The following is a 21181-nucleotide window of genomic DNA, read 5'->3' on the forward strand; positions in this document are numbered from 1 at the left end:
AAACAGAAACATAGCTGCCTACCTCTAGGTTTAAAACAAGGCGTCACCAGGACAGATGTAACCAATTGAGAAGAGGCAGAAATTAAACAAATGGAGAATACTTCTAGCATCATTAGCTAGACATGCTGGCTTAGAGGAAGAGGCCTAAATTGTGGCCACAATGGGCTTTCTGTTACTAATTACTTATGCTCAAATCAAACTTACCCAATTTATGAGCACCCACAGGCCTCACCACCCCCAAGCATAGAACCCACCCAGAAAGCCTGCCACCTGGTGGAGATCACTGCAGAATGCCCCCTGTGGCAGGCAGAGGAGCAGGACAAAGCCCAGAGAAGCTTAGCTGGGCAACGCTCATTTCTTCTCTCCAACTCGCTAGTGAAAGGAGTCACTCCTTTCCCCCCGGGGAGAGGCCAGAATTAATCTGGGGGAAGATCCCACATGGACACATGAACCAAAAAGAGGGACCTAAGATAATCCCACTGTCACACTAACAGCCATCCAATCTAAAAACTGAGCAGGCAAAACTTACAACTAGTTGAGAAGATGAAGGTAATTTGCTAAAACTTGTATCACCCTGTAATAAAGTCATGTTTGTCTACCCAAGACTATAAATACTTAGGCCAAAAAAAAGTCTTAGTTCAGATGATAAATTACATGGTCTCCCGGGACTTCCCTGGTGGTCCAGTGGTTAAGAACCTGCCTTCCAATGCAGGGGACGTGGGTTCGATCACTGGTAGGGAAACTAAGATCCCACATGCCTCAGGACAACTAAGCCCACAGGCTGCAACTACTGACCCCACAACGAAGAGTCCGTGCGCTGCAGTGAAGGTCCAGCACAGCCAAAAAAATAAATAAGTAAAATAAAAATTAAAAAATAAAATATAAAAATTTTTTTAAAAAATTACATGGTCTCCCTAATTACAGCCTAAAAGTGAAGTTTAATTGTATACACTACCTGGTTCTTAAAGATCATGACTAATACTGATGTTACACTTTAACATGACATAGAGATTTTACCATATTCAAACCTGATTTGAGGGGCATTATTTGACCTGAGGTATAACCAGACACGAACATACTAAGTAACATTCTTTTAAAATGCAGTATCTCATGGCTATGACTCAGATATTAGATGCTGACCACATTAAACATTTGCTTTATTCATGAAATCAACATTAGAACATATTTATCTTATCTGAGCACTAAATTGCTTTTTTTTTCTTCTCAGAGATTAGCCATAATTTTAGGTCTCTGCAAATCACCCTCCTCAGTCACTAGTAATTAAACTGTTAATGGCAGTATGATAAATAGTAGGCTATTTTGATCATAAGGAGAAAAAGAAAAGGTATCTCCGTTATATAATTAAGTGTGAGAGAACATAAGCTATCATTAGGCTTAAGTCTGGCTCATTATTTTTATCTTTTGCCACCATCTCTTCCCTCTCCGGTGCACATGCTTCCCCGCAGGGCAGAGGTATGTGCTATGGCTACAGGCCCCCTGATAAGCTCTGACCTGAGCAGAATGTTCAGGACAGGCGCTCGGGATAAGGGTGAAGTATTTACTTCCTTTACTATGCAGGCAAATAGTTCAGTCTTAAGTGTGCTCTCCATTCCTTTCTCTGGTCTTTATTTAAAAGATACACACACACACGTATTATATGCTTATTGTCACTCGTATTTCTAATGAATTTTACAATATGAGTGACAACAAGCAAATGATCTTAAATTTTTATATAAAGAATACTACATATTAGTAGCCTTCCTATACCAGGAGAATAGGAAAAAATGGATGAAAGGGTACTGCATCGATGACTGATACTAAATCTTAGGGAAAATAAAAATCACTGAGTAGACAGTCAATTCCTAATACAACCATGGTCCCACCTATTGGATAGATTGCATATCCAATCCCTTTCTTTGCTAACAGTAGAACTCAAATGTATTTATGAAAGTAGACATGCCCCTACCCCAGCCCCAGAGGACAAACTGCTCTGAACTAGGTATGGTTTTCTCATTCCCCTTGGCCAGTGATTGGCCGGGGAGGACAAGTGCCTAGCTCCGGCCATGAGACATTCTTGGAAGTCTTCCCAGCATCATTACTGGTGTAGCTGGTATGAAGGGAGAGACTTGCTGACATGGCCCTTTGACCCCTGGCTCTTCTGCCTTTTGTCTTCCCCAACCACAGGGAAACAGCCACAATGATGCCATCATAAGACAATAAGCCATCATACCAATGATGGCAGAGCAGAAGGAAAGGCACCTGAGAGACTGATAACATCCACTGCACCAAGACTGAAGCCCCTACCTCCAGGATTCATATGTGAAAAAAATAGACATCAGTTAAGCCTCTGTGCTAGGATTTTCCTGTTACATGCAGCCATCTGCACTCACAACCAACACACGATCCAGAGTTGATGACTTAATGATCAATAAGATGCCCTAAATATTTACTTTCTGCTTTAACCTCACCCATTAATCCCACCATGTCTCAACTACAGTTAGAGTTAAATTAGTTGAGTGAGCTTCCACCTCCTAGCCTAGTTTCTTTTACTTACTATGAGATCAGCTAATGGCTGACAGTAGATGACAGATGTAGAAATGTTAGAGGACGTTTCCTTTTAGAAGCATTCTTAACCAAAAGGAGCTAGGAAGGCTTTTCGCAAATGGAGCCACGTTGGCTAAATGCAGTGAACCCCAGAAGACAGAACTGTGGCTCCTGCCCTGTGTGTTAACTGGGGCGCTCGGAGGCAAGGCTGCTCTCTCAGGTTTCCTAACACCGTCGGAGCTTTCTCTGGAGGGGTAACCACGGAATTCCATGTTTTCAGCACTGGAAGGGTTTACCCACAACAAACAATGTTCACTTGCCTGGAAAATGTTCTTTCTGCTTCCACGCAAACGAACACCCTAAAAAAGGTCTGAATCAAAACTCTGAATCAGAGACTTCATGTAGATGTGGACTGATTTTCTCTGCAGAGACTCTTTATCCTAATTTACAAGAAACATATAAAGGGTCCCTTTTAACCCGCTGTTTTTTATGACCACCCTACAAAAGGCTCCCAGATCCGTGATTCTGACTGTTTAATGTAGTCAGTAGGTTTGATGTATTCAAAGAATTGATTAGATAGCTGAGTAACAGGACAAAATAACAGAGAAAGGATATCTGGGGAAATAAAAAGCATTACACGGTTAACAGAAAAATAAAAAAGGCTGCCTCGGAGAACCAGGGGTCTTTCAAGACTGGGAAGTGAGTTATGAAGAGGGAACCCCACAACATGGGCAGAGCATGTGCAAAGCGGAAACTAGGTGAGGCCAAAAAAATCTGTTTTGAAAAATTCCTCATACTGATCCCCAAAATGAAGCCACCTGATCTGAAAAACAGATATTTCTTTCTATGGAGAATTCTAAACAGTGCAGCCCTCCCAGGACTTACCGCCAGGCCATTCTTATTTAACATTTTAACAAATTATCTGGCAGGGGCATGATACAGCGGAGTCTGCAGGTCTGCTGATGACCCCACGCTCTCATGGAGAGGGAAATGGTAAACTGAAAGAGATGAACTGCGGAAGCTCTCACAGGGCCCTGCGAGAGGGCAGAAAACTACAGATTACATCACTAGCAAGGGACAAATCATTCAAATTATTAAAAGAGGATGGGCCCTACGTGATCAGCTACAAGTCAGAAACTAGGACTGAAAATGGCTGAGGGTGATGCCCTTACTGAGGTTGATCTGACAGCTTCCTGCAGCCCGAAGTCCAAGAAACACTAAATATCATCACACAGGGGGCAGAAACATCATCCTTCCCCACTCATAATCACAGCCACCCACATCTGGACTTCTGTGCACAGTTCTGGTTATTATATCCCGATAAAGACACATGAAAGCTAAAAGAGGTCCAAAGAGGGATGATTAGAATGATAATGAAGGGGATGTAGAGAGACTGCTCCATGAAGAGAAACCCATAAAACTACCCTCCTCATTTGAAAAATGGAGCAGAGTAGCGGGTGGCTACCAGCCAGGCCAGACCTAAACCTGAATCTTGTCCCCACCCGAGTAGGCAGGTGGCCGCTGACAAGCTACTCAATGTTGGGTTTCACCACCTCTGAACTGAGGCTCATAGGACCTATGGCACTAGCTTGCTGTGGCCTGAAATACAATATTGCATGTGGAGTGCCTGGCACACAGCAGCAGAGAAAGGACATCGTGGTGGCCAAGGCTTGGGAATCAGACAGACCTTGTTCCAAATTCCAGGTCAGTGGCTCACTAGCCGTGTGATTTGATCAAGAAAATGTGAGTCTGCTTCTTAAAGCGTCAAGATCTAGGACTCTACAAAGCAGGCCAACAAAACACCAAATTCACTCGGTGACAGGCTGGGAACAGATTGCCTTCAAACAAACAAACAGGCCCAGGTAAACACACGGATTCCCCCCTGGGATATAAAGGATTATAAAACAAAACTAAAGTCCTCGAAGCTTTGTCTTTAAGATTGAGACCTGGGCAAAGACTGGTGGACTAAATTAAATGTGAGCACGAACAGATGGGCACTATCAGAGACGTAATAAAGTCTTGACTGGAACGCCAATCTAACTCAATTCGTCCTTTTTTATATTTGTTTTCAGCTCCGTATTGATGCAATTTCAAATATACATTTTAGACAACCATCTAGACATGCAGACAACACAACAGAGAAAAGAACTTCAAATTTAAGTTCATCGGCTCCGTATAAAAACACTGATGACACCAAGAGTGAATGAGCAAGTTATTACTTGATGATATTATTTAACCACACTTCTAAAAAACCAGAAATTTGATTTAGTCCAATACCTGAAGCCCTTCCAGAAAGGGTAAATTAAAATCTAATTTTCAAATGACTGGACAAACTCTTCATTTTTTTAGAAACAAAGTCACTGTTCAGACTGTTCATTGGGAGATATAAAAATTCCAACAATTAAACCAGTATCTTAATAAGTATGGAATTCTCTTTGGATATAAAATGTAAACATGTGCACAGATATAAACGAGACCACAGCAATATGATCTAAATATTTAAGTAGTACAGGCATTCTGCCTTGCAATATAAACCTATACTAAACAGAAATTACTCCCACGCATTTGATGTCACCTGCATGAGAGTGGAATAACGTGGCTTTCGCTTTGGCAAAACGGTAAAGGCCATCGCCCCTCCCCACAAGACTGAAGTCACGGAGAGATGCTCTTATCCAAAACAACTCCAACAAAATCACCTACTAACTAAAGTTGCCACTTTAGTTTAATGGTTTATATAATATAATTTAGCTCAGCCACAAATACACTTCAAACAAAACATAACAACACCAGAAGAGGTACTATCTCCAGAGTTATGGAACTTAAGGTTTTAAATGGTCGCATTACTATCACTAATATTTGTGTAATACATAATGATAAAGCTAAGGTAAACTGCATGAAAGCTACAGTGAGAGATAGCATGGCAAACTGGCTAAGAGAGAGGGCTTTGTGTTCAGGTCCTACTCCCTACTGCTTAACTGTGTGACCCAAGGAGGTTACTTAACCTCTCTGAGCCTTCTCTTCTTCACCTCTAAAATGGGAAAACAAGAGAACCTATCTCACAAGTTGCAATGCCTGGCACATAGTACTCAATAAATCTTAACTGTTGCTGATATTATTATCATTGTTGTCATTATCATTTCATTATTATTAGAGTTTACAAAGAACTTCTACATACATTAGCTTGTGACTATTATTAAGCAATGGCACAAAGAAATACTCAATTTAAAGTTTGGTTACATTGCATGTCAAGTATACAGGAAGGGGTCTCATTCCCACCATCTTCTGGCTCTTTCTGACTAACCAGAAGGGAATACAGAATCATATATAAAATGTGATTGGACAGACACAAAATTAATTTACAGAGGCAGTGGTTAATAACAGCTAGCATCTCCTGAGTACTCACAATGTTCCAGACAATTTACTAAACACTTCAGATGTGTTACGATTTCTTAATCTTACTATTAGAAACGCTGCCCTTGAGGAACTGAGGCCAGCCAGCCTGCCCAGGGTTACTGTGGAACTGACTCAGGCAGGTTGACTTCAGAGAACAGACCGGCACATGACCGTAAGGCCCAGGATTGACTTCCTCCACAAACAAACGTTTGTAAAATATTCTGATCACTTTGCTTAACAACAACAGAAACAACCAGTTCTCCGCTCCCCTCTCTAAATAAGACAGGCACCCGTTCACGCTTCACGAGCCATCTTTCCTGTGTACCAGCGACTTTCCTACAACTGTCCCAATGACGATCATCTAAGCTCTCATCCCGAGTGAAGAACACATTTCCCTGTGCTTCTGTAATTCTAGTTTACATATTTACTACAGATAGACAGGTAGACAGATAAACATAGAGATATATACCTATGAATTAATTCCATAATTCTAGGATTCCTTTGAAATATAACATAAACCGATCCCAGTTAACGAAAAACGTCACAACAAAAATGCTCCTTTCACTAATATCCATCATCATCATATAGTTCAGGGCTCTCAACACACAGTTCAGTAATCCGTGAATCCTAAATTGTTAATAAGTGTTATATGCAGGTATATGCATGATTCTGGTTTGGAAAACTACTGAATTCATCAGATTCCAAAAAAGTTCCCCCAAATGCTAAAAATCATTCATTTAGATAGAGATCCTCTCAAAACAAATTGCATCATTATACAAATTGTAAAAAAGCTTTGGGTTCTCAATGGAGTATGTTCTGAAATTCGATGCTTTATGATTTCATGACAGAGTGACACTGAAATTCAAGAAGGGACAAGATTCTGGCTTAACAACATGGAGACCTGTCCCCACAGAAATTCTCTGTCGGGGAGACCTTGGGAAAATCACCTAAAATATCTGGACTTATTTCCATGATCTGGAAAATCACAGTGTTTTAAATAAATGATTTCAAGGTTTTCCCCTCAGCTCTCTGATTCTATGACATAATAGTGCCACACGTGCAATGCAAAATCAGACAAAAATTACTTAAGCCACTTACATCACTAATGAGTTCAGTGCATTTTCTGGCCAATTCCATGCTCAGGTCTTCAATAACAGGCTTAAAGAACACCTGTCCGGGAAAAAAAAAAGAAAAGAAAAGGAAACATTTTTCTAATCATCGACCTCGAGGAACAAATACCGTTCTTCAGCAATGCCTTCTCACCCACCTTGTCTTCTTCATTTTCTTCTTCCCCTGTTTTTTCTTCTTCAGTTTCATCTTTTACATCCTCAAATACAGGGACCCTCATTTCTACTCTTTCTATATGTATGTGTGTGTGTGTGTGTGTGTGTGTGTGTGTGTGTGTATATAATTATTTTTTTTTTAATTCACAAGTGCAGCACCTTTTTCTATACTGCAGCACCTTGAGGTCTTGGCGTCTCTGTGTTCTGGCAAAAAAATGACCGTGCCCAGGCCTCCTCCCTATTTAGCTCACACTTCATCCTCCTTATCACAGCGGGGTGTGAGTGGATGGAACAGCATCACTGAGGTCGGCCAGAGCTAGCCTCATAAGCGGAAATAATATTTTAACAGGCAAAATTCAATTTTGAGAACGTTTAAAGTCAACATTCTCTAAACTGGTTAAGAAATCCAAAAGAGACAACTTATTAATATTTCATGAATTCAATTCATTCATAAAATCGTTTGAAAAAGACTTAAAGATTCTGGGTGAACCACTCAGCTGTAACACTCAAGATAGCAGAGTGCAAAGCCTATTATCTCAAAGATTCCTCAACTCCATCTAAATAAAGCTTTCACGGGAATGTCAGACATATCCCGGATTTGGTATGGTGAATCTGGATCATTCAAACTCATTCCATTAACCTAAATTAAATTTTTTATGAGACATACATGTACTTCTCCAGTCTAAAAAAAAATACTTTTTATTAACTGATTAAAGGCTAGTAATTTATTATGAAAAACCCTTTGAACCACTTCAAAGAATCTAATCTGAGTTAATTATGACTGTTAATCTTATATTGCTATTGTATTATTTTAATTGTAAACATCATTAAACATGAGAAGCTGCAGTTAACATAAGCTGATATATCATTTAAGAATTCTAGAAACATTGTTTCAAAAAATAATAATTACCCTTTTTCAATTCTGCCCACTGTGTCAATTTTTACAAATCCACTAGTTACTCGTATATTTCACAATGTGTAATACATGCTTGGAAATGTTTGGAAAAATAAACTATAACAATATTTATAATGTGGTATATGTTATATAATTTAAAATATATTTCTCAAAACTAAACCTTTAATGTCAATTGAGGTAATTCTAAGACTATACAGCTCAATTTATCAAATTTGGTTATTTAAATCCTAGGATAAATTAATATTTATAAAGCCATAGCATATCAATGTGGGACATAATAAAAAAATACCCTAAGGTGAATAATGAAACTAATGATATAACATATAACTTTAATCAAAAAATACATCATTCTAGGTAGACAATGAAACTAATGATATAAAATATAACTTTAATCAAAAAATACATCATTCTATAGTGAGAGGCCCACGCACCGCAATGAAGGGTGGCCCCTGCTTGCCGCAACTAGAGAAAGCCCTCGCACAGAAACGAAGACCCAACACAGCCAAAACTTAATTAATTAAAAAGCAAGTTTTTTAAAAAAAAACATCATTCTAGGTAGACAAGTAATACTGTTTTCTCTTAATATCATATTTAGTTTTAAATTTTTAAAATTACCTTGGCCTTGCCTAAAAATTCCAAAAAGAAAAAAATTCTATACAGTCATCATGTATAGATTATTTCTCAAATTGTGTTCTATGAAGCTAAAGTTCCACAGAATACTCGGAGGGGAAAAGGGGGTTTCTTCAACAAACATGTTTGGGGAAACCCATATACTAATCTCTCCCCCTGCCACTTAGAGATCCACATGGCACAATGACACATTAGAAGCTCTAAGAAGACCCACAACCAAGAAAACTATTAAGTTTGCTTAACCCAGCATTTCCCAAATATGAAACCTATTCATCTCATCTAATCTAACCTATCTACCCACCTACTTACCTATTTTTTTATTGACATCTGATACTCTAGAAAACTAACATTCTTCTGTGAAATATTACTTGGGCAAACATTGTTTTATTCTGAAACAACGTTGTATTCTATAAGAGTAGTTGATTGTTTCATGAAATGACTTTTTTTTTTTTTGCGGTACGCGTGCCTCTCACTGTTGCGGCCTCTCCCCGTTGCGGAGCACAGGCTCCGGACGCGCAGGCTCAACGGCCATGGCTCACGGGCCCAGCCGCTCCTCCGCGGCACGTGGGATCCTCCCGGACCGGGGCACGAACCCGCGTTCTCTGCAGCGGCAGGCGGACTCTCAACCACTGCGCCACCAGGGAAGCCCGAAAGGGCTTTTAATACAGGTTCACTTAATGGCATCACATATCCTGCTTACCGGCAAAATGCCAAGAAGAAATGCCCGGAGGGTGCTGAAATTGGAAACCTTAACTTTAAAATCATAGTCCTGTCATGCCTATGTAGAGAATTCTACAAGGAAGTTCTCTGTACATGATACTCGTTCCATAAAGGAGCAGAATGTGTAGACTCTGCTTGCTTCCCTAAAGTCCTCTGCCAAAAGACTCTTCTAATATTCCATAGAAGCTCTATTACATTATCTTTATTGGGAAATGGGGAAAAGAGCACTTTCTATAAGCTTTTCTTGCAAACTTCTAAAAGCGTAGGGAGAAAATCTTGGCAGAGCTGCCTAAGATGCACTGCCTGGCTAGTGTCTGAGGTGACAATACCTGCGATGCCCATGGTGACATCTATTCCCCACGGTGAATTACCTGCGTCAGACTTCAGTGGCTGCTATTTTTCTCATTTCCCATCATACAATAAATTCTTATTGTCTCTCCACTGTGCTGGAAGAAAGTGATCTGTTGAGATTATGCACACAAGTTTTGAAAGCAAAAACAAACACCATATACAATGTGAACACGCATTTTCCATTTGAGATTTTAGAATCAGAATTTTAAAGCTACAGGGGTCCTTAAGAAATCAATCCTACTAAAGCCCTCTCTTTCACAGAGGACAAAATTGAGGTCAAGAGAAATTATTTGTCTTATTCACAAAGTTACTCAGGGGAGCACTAGGACCAGAATTTAACTAGAGCTCTACGTTCATTCATTCAAAGAAACGTGGGTAGTTATGCCAGGCACTGTGCTGGGTGTTAGAGATGCAATGGTGAGTAAAATATACTTTGTGCTAAAATGAGATAGGAATTGTTTTAAAAAACCATCACTCAAGATTTGCTGGAGGAACTCCTTAATGGAGTGTTTGGCAAGCTAGATACATTATTACTTTTGATTGAATACATCTTTTTTCTTTTCACTTGTAGGTATAATATAAAATTCACGAAAAGTTTTCTCTAAAATACTTTAAGCCCTGAACTTAATTACAGCAACGCCCTCTTGTCAATAGCTCCAAAATGTAACTTGGGGAATATGAAGAAAGTGTTCATGGATAGCTATTATGTTTCAAAATTCCCCCATTATCCTCTTTTTTTTTTTTTAACCATGTTAAATGTTGTACTTTAATACATATTTGCATCTTGGGGCGCCCCAAAAGGGAATATCTATGTAGTTGCTAATCCCTTTCACTTACTGAGCATTTCATTTATGTTGTCTATTTTTTTACTTTCGCACTCTACCCATGCCCTGGTTGAGAATGAGACCAAGGTGGGAATCACATTATCTACAGCTAGACCCCCTACTTCCAGGTCTGGCTCACCCACATTCTTTAGGGGAAATTATTTAATCCCTCTATGCCTCTAATTCTCCATCGTTAAGCAGAAAAACTGAATTGCCATAAGTTAATACAAGGAAAGCACCTAAAAAATAGGAAAGCCCCTTACAAACAAAAGAGTTTTCAACTATCAAATGAAGGTACACAGTTCCAGGGAAAGTACTTGGTATGAAAGGACCTTCTCATTTGAAAGGGTAAATTCTATACCATCAATATGTTTTTAAAGGCCAGTAGGGGGACTTCCCTTCCTGCCCAGTGATTAAGACTTCGCCTTCCAATGCAGGGGGTGGGGGTTTGATCCCTGGTGGGGGAGCTAAGATCCCACATGCCTCGGGGCCAAAAAACCAAAACATAAAACGAAGCAATATTGTAACAAATTCAATAAAGGCTTTAAAAAGGGTCCACATCAGGGCTTCCCTGGTGGCACAGTGGTTGAGAGTCCGCCTGCCGATGCAGGGAACTACGGGTTCGTGCCCCGGTCCAGGAAGATTCCACATGCCGTGGAGCGGCTGGGCCCGTGAGCCATGGCCACTGAGCCTGCGCCTCCGGAGCCTGTGCTCTGCAACGGGAGAGGCCACAACAGTGAGAGGCCCGAGTACCGCAAAAAAAAAAAAAAAAATATATATATATATATAGCCCAGGAGGGCCTCATGCAGCATAAAAGCCCAAAGATAAGAGCTAACTTGTGTATTTGTAATAGAGAAGTCTTCCATCTTTTTATAGTTTGATGTTTATGTGTAACCAAATATATTTCTGTAACAACTGCCAGGTCCTAGGGGTAATTCAGGTCTCTGGGGACACAGCCCCTGGCCAAAGAAACAAGTCTATACCACCATCACAAGCCATGCAGTGCTCGACTGTCTTCATGTTCTTAAGGTCACATACAAGAATCTCTTGGATTTTGAGAAATGTTTCATACTTATTTCACTTCTTTCTCCTTTCTTTTCTCTACAGTGATAGAAAATGTGTTCTTCCCCAACATGGTGATGAAGTGACTTGCAAATGAAAATCCATATTAAACAGCTGAAATAGATTGAGATACAGCTCTGTGTGAAGGAACATTTACAGAGATAAACTGAATATTTCCACTTTGAAAATTAATTCAACATTTCCTATTAAAAAATATTCCCCCTAGGGCTTCCCTGGTGGCACAGTGGTTAAGAATCTGCCTGCCAATGCAGGGGACACGAGTTCGAGCCCTGGTCTGGGAAGATCCCACATGCCGCGGAGCAACTAAGCCCGTGAGCCACAACTACTGAGCCTGCGCATCTGGAGCTTGTGCCCCACAACGGGAGAGGCCGTGACAGTGAGAGGCCCGTGCACCTCAATGAAGAGTGGCCCCCGCTTGCCTCAACTGGAGAAAGCCCTCGCACAGAAACGGAAGACCCAACACAGCCAAAAATAAATAAATAAATTTATAAATATATATATATGTATATATATATATATATATTCCCCCTAAATGGTAGATGAGAGAGAAATTAGTTCATCTGACTTGCCTGCCTGCCTTGGCAGTCTTTTCATGTACTCATTTTTAGTTGCCTGGGTTTCTTTTATGACTATCCCCCAAAGGTTCCTGCTTCTCAGTTAAATCCCTGGTTATTTTACTTTTGCCTCATGTATTTCTTCATCGTTTGGCATCTATCCAAAAGAGAACTTTACTCATAGATGAGGGAGAGAAAATTTTTTTAAAACAAGACATGTAAGCTCTCTAGGGCATTTTGTCTTCTTTATAAAAGAGAAGAGTTCTGCTTATTATTAGCCCAATCTATTTTTACAATTAATATTCATTTAGCCTATCTTCTCCTTCCTAATGGCTATTCCATTACTGTTTGTTAATTAGAAATCAAAAGAATACAAAACAACCTGAATAACTGTCACCATAATCAATTTTGCCATTAAAATAAGATTTATCAGTGTTTTTCTATATTCATACTCCTGTGTTCACAAACACAGATCCTACTGACAAATGAAAGCCACACATCTAGACTGGTGTTGGAGAAGAACAAGAAACCAAAAATAATTTGTGGCTCAACAATTTTCAGGTTGGGATGCCAAAATGTAAAATACCTATTCTTCTAAGCATATTGACAGGAAAAAATAAGGCCTCTTATTCAGAGTCTACATTAACATAACCACCAAGTGAACTGAAAGACTTTGATTTAATTTGCTGCTTACTTGAGATATTTGTTCCAATTTAATAACCACAAAACTAAAACCATAAACACTTCCGCAATCCTTCCCACTGAGAGAAGCCCAAGGTTTGAATGGCCTCTGAATGGCTTGCAATCAGAACCAAAGGGTCAAGCGTGAAAAAACAGCTTGGCTATCCCAAAAAGTATCCCTTTCCTGAAGTTTTGTGTGAGATGTGTCAGGAAAAATTGTGAAAGACTTTGAAACTGACACACACAAAAAATTACACCATGTCTTAACTAGTGTTACCTTCTGGCTAATTTGGCCTTTCACTGTCTTTGAACTACTTTACCACACCTTAAATTGTTGAAAACTGATAACAATGCTAGTGATGCTTTAGCCATACAAATGCAAATTAATTGTGTCCCGGGGAAAAGCAATTGATTATTGGCTTGTTGATAGATCCTTTTGTATCTATCTGTAAATTCAATTCCAAATTCCTTATTACTCATTTACGTTTGGTCCTTCAAATTCACCTTTGAACCAACTGTAACATCTTATTGGTGGCCTCTTTAATTAATGAGTTAAAATCTTTGAAATATGCTCCTTTTATGCTTTACTAGTATCATGATTTCACCTTTTCTTAAGAAAATCCTTTAACAGATGCAAATGATTTCATTTCTTCTCTTTAACATTCAGCAAAAGCAGAAATTGAGAAGGTATTACTGGATAAAGCCCTAGTCTCTAAATTGTGAGATATAGCTGTAAAAATTTTTGGTATTTATGAAAATTAGCTTTTTGTTTTGTTTTGTTTTGTTTTTTAAAGGTCTGATCTCATTTGACTATTGCCAAATGCCACGTGTGCTTGTATATATGTACATTCACACGCAAAACACACACACAACACACACATGCACTCAGGCAGAGTTAATTCATCACAGCTGCCAGTTCCCTCTTGAAAAGCGTACAAGGCTTCAATAAATGCAAAGACTTAATTACTTCTCACATCTGGAAAAACTTGAATATGAGAGTGGATTTATTGAAGAAGCTCATTGCTTGGCTGTCAACACCATATCAACAGCCAGAGAGAGCAGGCTTGATCAGTGTTGGCAATTCTTTAACCCTTCAGAGATAGATGTTCTACCAATTAATTCATAACATGTCCTGCTTACATGATTTATGAATTTTATGAAAACGCAGTAGATAATTTCCTAGTCATTTATGGAGAAAAGCTGTTTCTCTCATGTTTCCAGACAGGAAGAATCATATATTAAAATGTGGAAATAATGAGGAAGTTCTTATAGTCAAGGAAAAAGGGAAAGGCTTTGGGGTTGAAGAGCATATTGAAAACAGCCATTAGAACAATAACTTATGTAAACATATGTGAAACTCAACAAATTCAGCCCTTTTTGGAGAAAGTTTAACAATGTCTCTAAAATGCAAGTAGGGAGTTACATGAGCTCATAACAAGAAGATTTAGCAGAAACCAAGGAATGGGCAGATCTCCCTCTAGAGAGAATATTTAAGCTGGAATTAGGCAAAGAAACGGGGTGTAGGGAAGACATCCAAAGAACATTTGCAAAGACCCAGAGACAAGATTTGGAGGAACCAAGAGTTCAGTGTCACTGGAGCATACAGTGGGGAGAGATGAGGGCGGCAGGGAGAGCTCCCTGAAGTAAATGTATGGAAATCACTTTTCCTAACACAATAAGCCTAAGCGGGTTTGAGCCACGAAACTTTACGAATAACACAGTTCCTGGTCAATTAACTGCAAAAACATCTCCTTTACACCTACTCTGTTCCCTTCATTTGCCTTGAATTTAATTTTTACCCCTTCATTTTATCATTAGCCAATTGAAATACCCCTCTTACCTGGACATTATGAAAACTCACAGTGAAGAAATTATTCCCAGTTTTATCAGTCTCATGAAGAAAAATATTCAAGGGAAATATATTTGTATTATATATCCGCCCAAATAAATGGAAATTATGTTAAATGTGTTTATGATATAAACTTCACACTTCTACGATGTTACAATTACAGTTTACTTATTAAAACGCCACCTATTGGGCTTCCCTGGTGGCGCAGTGGTTGAGAGTCCGCCTGCTGATGCAGGGGACTACCGGTTCGTGCCCCGGTCCGGGAAGATTCCACATGCCGTGGAGCGGCTGGGCCCGTGAGCCATGGCCGCTGAGCCTGCGCGTCCGGAGCCTGTGCTCTGCAACGGGAGAGGCCACAACAGTGAGAGGCCCGCGTACCGCAAAACAAAAACAACGCACCTATTTTTTTCTACTTTTTACTAAATAAGCATTATCGATATTTCTACTTGAACCTTAAGCATCCAATTACTAAATTCGCTAAGTATTTCTATCTTGAAGTCATGATTTCAATATCAGTTAAGCCAAGGAAAACAACACAACTGACCTTCGCAAGTTTGGAACTTTTGAAGCACTAATTCCTGAGTTTTGTTCCAATTGTTTCCATGGAGTTTCTTCATGTGTAACTCAAAATATAAGATACTATCAAAATAAGACCATTATTAAAGTAAATGTATCGTTAAAACAGCTAAAAATTTAGTGATGTTTTAAAATAATTGGTACCCTTTGAATAGTGAGAACTAGTTTAACATATATTGGTGGTAATTTCTCTCTGAGGACTTTATCTTCTTTATGATTTAATGTGTGTGTGTGTGTCTAACTTCATTCATTCATTTCACAAATATTTCTTGTGTGCATTCTATGGGCTAGGCACTATTTTAATTTTAATCTCTTCAGATAATCAATGAATAACACCAACAAAAATCTCTACCCTCTCCTATTTCAATCACATATTCATTCATTAAATATTTATTGAGCATCTACTTTATATCATGTATTGTACTAGGCTTTGCATCTCCGGTATATTTCAGATACTAAATATACATGTGATAGTCAATGTTCACTAGTATAGTCAGTTAAAAATACATATTTTTTATACTATGATAAATTCGTTGGACTTATAAAACCTGCATTTTCTAACAACACTGTAAATCAGCTACACTTCCATTTTAAAAATTGAAAATAAATAAAAAGCCAAAGCTGCAATTTTCAAAAATGTAGCAGCATGTTTTTAAAAGTTTTTATCAATGTTCAAATAATTATGTAGATATCAATTTTCTGTTCTTTTGTACACTAGTTATAGCTACAGGTGGCTTTCTCCATCCATCTTTTTTTTCTTAGGGTGTATGTGCAAAGTTTTTCTTCATAACCCCAATATGCTTGGCCTATTTTTGATTTGCTCATAAAGTGACATCTCCCAGGCAAAGTCTATCTATGTTGTTTTAACTATTTCCAAAATCATTCCCTGGAGCAGTTCTGTCCAATAGAATTGTAACGTGAGCCACATATGTAATTTTAAATATTTTAGTTGCCACATTAAAAAAAAGCAACAGATTAAATTGATTTTAATGATATGTTTTATCTAACTCAATATATCCAGAATATTATCTTTCAACATATGTGATATTTTATCTTCTTTTTATACTAGGCCTTTGAAATCCCGTGTGTTTTAATTTTACACTTACAGCACATCTCAATTCAGATGAGCCGTATTGGATTGCGGCTCCATAGTGGACAGCACAGCTCTATGGTAATGCTGTGAGACTGGGAATCATTAGCTATTTTTTCATTTTTGAAAAAATATAATTTATATATATATTAATATATATTAAATTATATATTTAATATATATATTAATATATATAATTATATATATATTTATATATATATTTATATATATAATTATATATAATTATATATAATTAATATAATTTAATATATATTAAAATATAATAAATTATATTTTCATATAATTTAAATATGAAAAAATACATTTAAACTTAAATTTCTTGAGATGAGAATTTCAGAATCCTAATAATCAAGCAATAAAAACTGTAATCTATTTTAGTTTCCGAAACTCTCAAAATCAGAGTCCTTTGTATGGGAATGTATTTTATTAAAGGGTTTAAATTGTTATTATAAATAATGAATTAACTCTTTAAATTATGTTTTAATTAACTTCACCAAAGGTGTTATTTTCAAAATGCTATCTTGTTTCATTAATGAGAATGACATATTTAAAGTCCCAGCAGTTTTCAGGATAAATATTCACTCATTAATTATCTATCTAACAAATAGATAATTATATGAGTGAATAATAAATATTCACTCTTTTTCTCTCTAAATAACAAAAGCCCAAATAGTGAAATATCCTCCATCAATACTCCCATTTTTTTTTGAAACTCACATTTTTGACTCACATTGTGCAATTTAAGACACACCAGCAATTTCTTCATCAATATGGCCAGGTGAAGTCCTTTTTAAACCATGTTGAGAAGCAATGTCACAATGAAGTACGAGATTTTAATAAAGAAACTGATGGACCACTTAAAGAACCTAAGTGTTTTACTGAAACGAGACTTTTCTATTGAAAACTTGCAATCTTCAAATACTCAACAGAAAAGATCTTGAGGGATTAAGGGAAATGCAGCATGTCTTATTTCTGTTCCACAGGACCCAGCTTCTTTCCTTGATGGAGCCAGCAAAATGGCTATTTTTAAACTGCTGGGATCTTTAATAATATCCAATTGCCATGAAGTGTTTGAATAAAAAATACTGTTACATAAAATGATATCCAAAGCCTTCAATTTCATTTGTGTTATCCCTCATACAAACTCTGCTGAAAATTTTGGAGAAAGATAACTCCATATAAAAATGGAGGGCAGGGCTTCCCTGGTGGCACAGTGGTTGAGAGTCCGCCTGCCGATGCAGGGGACACGGGTTCGTGCCCCGGTCTGGGAAGATCCCACATGCCGCGGAGCGGCTGGGCCCGTGAGCCATGGCCGCTGAGCCTGCGCGTCCGGAGCCTGTCCTCCGCAACGAGAGAGGCCACAACAGTGAGAGGCCCGCGTAACGCATAAAAAAAAAAAAAAAAAAAAAAATGGAGGGCAGGGCTTCCCTGGTGGCGCAGTGGTTCAGAGTCTGCCTGCCGATTCAGGGGACACGGGTTCGTGCCCCGGTCCGGGAAGATCCCACATGCCGCGGAGCGGCTGGGCCCGTGAGCCATGGCCGCTGAGCCTGCGCGTCCGGAGCCTGTGCTCCGCAACGGGAGAGGCCACAACAGCGAGAGGCCTGCGTACCGCAAAAAAAAAAAAAAAAAAAAAAAAAAGGGAGGGCGTCAGTCAAGAACTCTTAGAAGCCCCCTCTTCTGGCCCCTACCAGGTACTCTGAGAGGGCATGAAAGGGTAATTGCCACATGCCAAGCACTTGCCTTGGGCTTTACATATAAAACCCTACTTAATCCTCCCAACACCCATTTCACAGATGAGACGCAGAGTGAACTCGTCCAAGTTCTCACAGTAGGAGATTCAAACCCAGGTCCGTATTACTTCAGTGCGTGTAAAACCCACTAGACCATAGAGCAATAACAGAACGCTGGCTCACTGACTGACTTCTGGTAGCAATATTATTATTTTCTATTAACTTTTTTGATTTCCAACTTCAAAGGAATTGTCGTTACTGATGGTTCTTGAAAGGAAGAGTACTCGAGGTATAGACACAATTTGGTTCCTGGGATGGGCAAAAGCAAGACTCCCCCAGAGTTAGAATCAAAGGCAAAAGCAGGTGACAGTGAAAGCACGATGAGCATCCTTGACCTGACACAACCTAATCTGAGAAGCTTTCCTGCTGTTCATTCATTGATGGTACATTTATAAGCAGTAGTGAGCCAGCAAATATTTAACAACCATCTTTCCCAGGGAAAGAAAGGAAGAAAGGAAGGAACGGTGGGAGGGAGAGAGGGAGGGTGAAGCACAATTGGGTGGGATGAGCTGTTAGGAGCCGGCACCTTGCATGAAGCACTGTGAGTAACAACAAAAGCCTATATCTCCTAGTAAATGGACCAAGTGTCACCAGGCAACCTAAGAAACTAATCTTCCAAAATTTTAAATACTCATGTCAAGATATACCATTATGCCATAGTGCTATTCTGTTCCTTACCTGCATGTTGAAATCATTCTAAATAATAAGATTTCAAATTTATTTAAGCAGTGCTTTTTCTCTTCTGATCATCATATACTGAGATCATAAAGTCTGTGTTTGTGGTCCTCTTAATGATAATTCAGATGCATATAAGACATTGCACACGCAAATGAAGGAAGTGGAATGGAAAGTAATTTAAGAGGCAGATTTCATTGTAACCAAATAGAGCCTGCTCTTTCTACATAGCTGCCTTGACACCCAAAAAGATCTGGTGTGTTTTCTTTTGTTGTTGTTGTTGTGTTTTTTGTGGTACGCCGGCCTCTCACTGTTGTGGCCTCTCCCGTTGCGGAGCACAGGCTCCGGACCCTCAGGCTCAGCGGCCACGGCTCACGGGCCCAGCCGCTCCGCGGCACGTGGGATCTTCCCGGACCGGGGCACGAACCCGTGTCCCCGCATCGGCAAGCGGACTCTCAACCACTGCGCCACCAGGGAAGCCCTGGTGTGTTTTCTTTTAATGGGATTCAATACATAACAGTTCAGAATATAGTTAAGCATTCATTGAAAATAGTGTGATAGCAATGACTTTTATGGTAAGGTTTCTCTGATTGACACAAAACTGATGAAGATAACTTACCAAAAGAAACTGAAGAATTCTCTAGATTTAGACTAGAATACTAGGAAAAATTCACCGCCAAATTTAAGAGCAATTATAATTGTATAAAAGAAATACTGGCCTCATATGCGTTCCTGAGATGAAAATGAGAATTTCATTTAACAAAATGGATAATTTTTTAAATGAATGTTCTCTAGCCATTTCTTGTAAATCTACATTTTTAAAGCATCAAGTAGCTACTATTAAGGTTTTCTATTATAAACTGTCCAAAAAAGTGAAGTTTCCCACTCTGAGGGTCTTTTTTTCCCCACTCTGAGGGTCTTTTTTATGTCAAAATTTTACTTAGGTATAAAGTTTGCTGATTTTTTCAAGGTTTTTAATTAAGCTTTGATACTACACCACTATCATCATAGTCCTATGAAATATTTTTTTCTTACAGAAATATCATTATGTGTGCATTTGATCAAGGCTGTACTTGGTTTCTTATTTTAGGATTTAAAATCATTAGATATGTTATTTCCTTTGACAGTTCTTTGTGGTATTTACATTACTCTCTCGTACAAAACAGCCATGAGTAAGGAAATCTCAGATTTTCATTTAATCAGATTAAATAGCTAAATTGTATAATCCTATTTTAAAATATTCATCTGTATGGGTTTTTAAAAACTTATCATAATAGCTTTAGATTTTCTAAATAAACCTTACAAGATTCCTTTTAGAGACCACCTGTGGCCAACTCAAAATACAAACATTTCTATAAGGGGTAAATTATCTTTATTATAAAATCTAATCTTCTGGGATTGAGTTGCAGAAGACTTTCTTGTAAAGAAGACTGTGCTTTAACTAGTTCTTTATTTGTCTTTTTATTATATCTTAAGTTCAGTATTTTATTCTTTTTTTTTTTTACTTTGCCAAACACAGCACTATCTTTGTTTAAATATTCAAAGGTTCGAATGTTTATAAGGACTAAATAGTTTTCAAAATATCATCAAGAATGTATCTTTTAAAGTATATTACAGGCTTTTATAATGTTTGTATCTCAGAAACAGGACTAGTGATTGTATTTGGGCCATGATTTGACGAAGATCATAACTGACTCATGAAATATGTTATAATGGAGCTTCTGCTCAAGTTCTTTATGTTATACTAAAAAAAACAGAACACACGCATGAGATCATATTCCACACCGAATTGATAGCAGAACTTTGCTTTTTAGCCTGGCAAAAACACTACGACTGACCAGGCAAGAATGACTACGGACGGAAGAGATACGAAGCCCACTAGCTCCTCACTGAATGAACTGTAGTCACAGAACCATCACTTGGAAAGGGTGAGCTCTGGAAGCACCACTCTGGTGTGCAGAGAGGAGAAAGTGCCTCAGGAGAAGGAGTCCCAAGATCTGGGTTCAAAACCCCACTCTGCTACTGACCTGCTGTGTGGTGGCTGGTGGGTCACCTGAGGTCTTTGGTCCTTTATTTTCTCGAATGTAAAAAATTAGGCCAGCCTTTCCAGTTCTTAGATTGTATGATTACCTGATTACCAAATTTATCTTAAGTACTAATCACCATGGTACAAAGCATTCAAAGATGAAAACATTATCAT

At 38.5% G+C, this 21181-nt stretch overlaps 1 protein-coding gene across 3 annotated transcripts in view; it reads right to left on the reverse strand.

The window, feature by feature from the left end:
- NEBL (nebulette) overlaps nucleotides 1-21181 on the reverse strand; it is a 339842-nt gene that overhangs the window by 101791 nt on the left and 216870 nt on the right. Inside the window, exons 1-2 of one of the 3 annotated variants that reach the window (XM_065872789.1) lie at nucleotides 7205-7289; nucleotides 7036-7107 (exon numbers count right to left, since the gene is read on the reverse strand). The exons of the other annotated variants lie outside the window; for them this stretch is intronic. Coding sequence (XP_065728861.1) covers nucleotides 7036-7107; nucleotides 7205-7285 — 153 coding nt within the window. The 5' untranslated portion in view covers nucleotides 7286-7289. Of the gene's footprint in view, nucleotides 1-7035; nucleotides 7108-7204; nucleotides 7290-21181 lie in introns of those variants that run through there. 3 annotated transcript variants of the gene reach the window in all.

Source organism: Phocoena phocoena, chromosome 2 (assembly GCF_963924675.1).
Source record: "Phocoena phocoena chromosome 2, mPhoPho1.1, whole genome shotgun sequence".
Taxonomy (NCBI): Eukaryota; Metazoa; Chordata; class Mammalia; order Artiodactyla; family Phocoenidae; genus Phocoena; species Phocoena phocoena.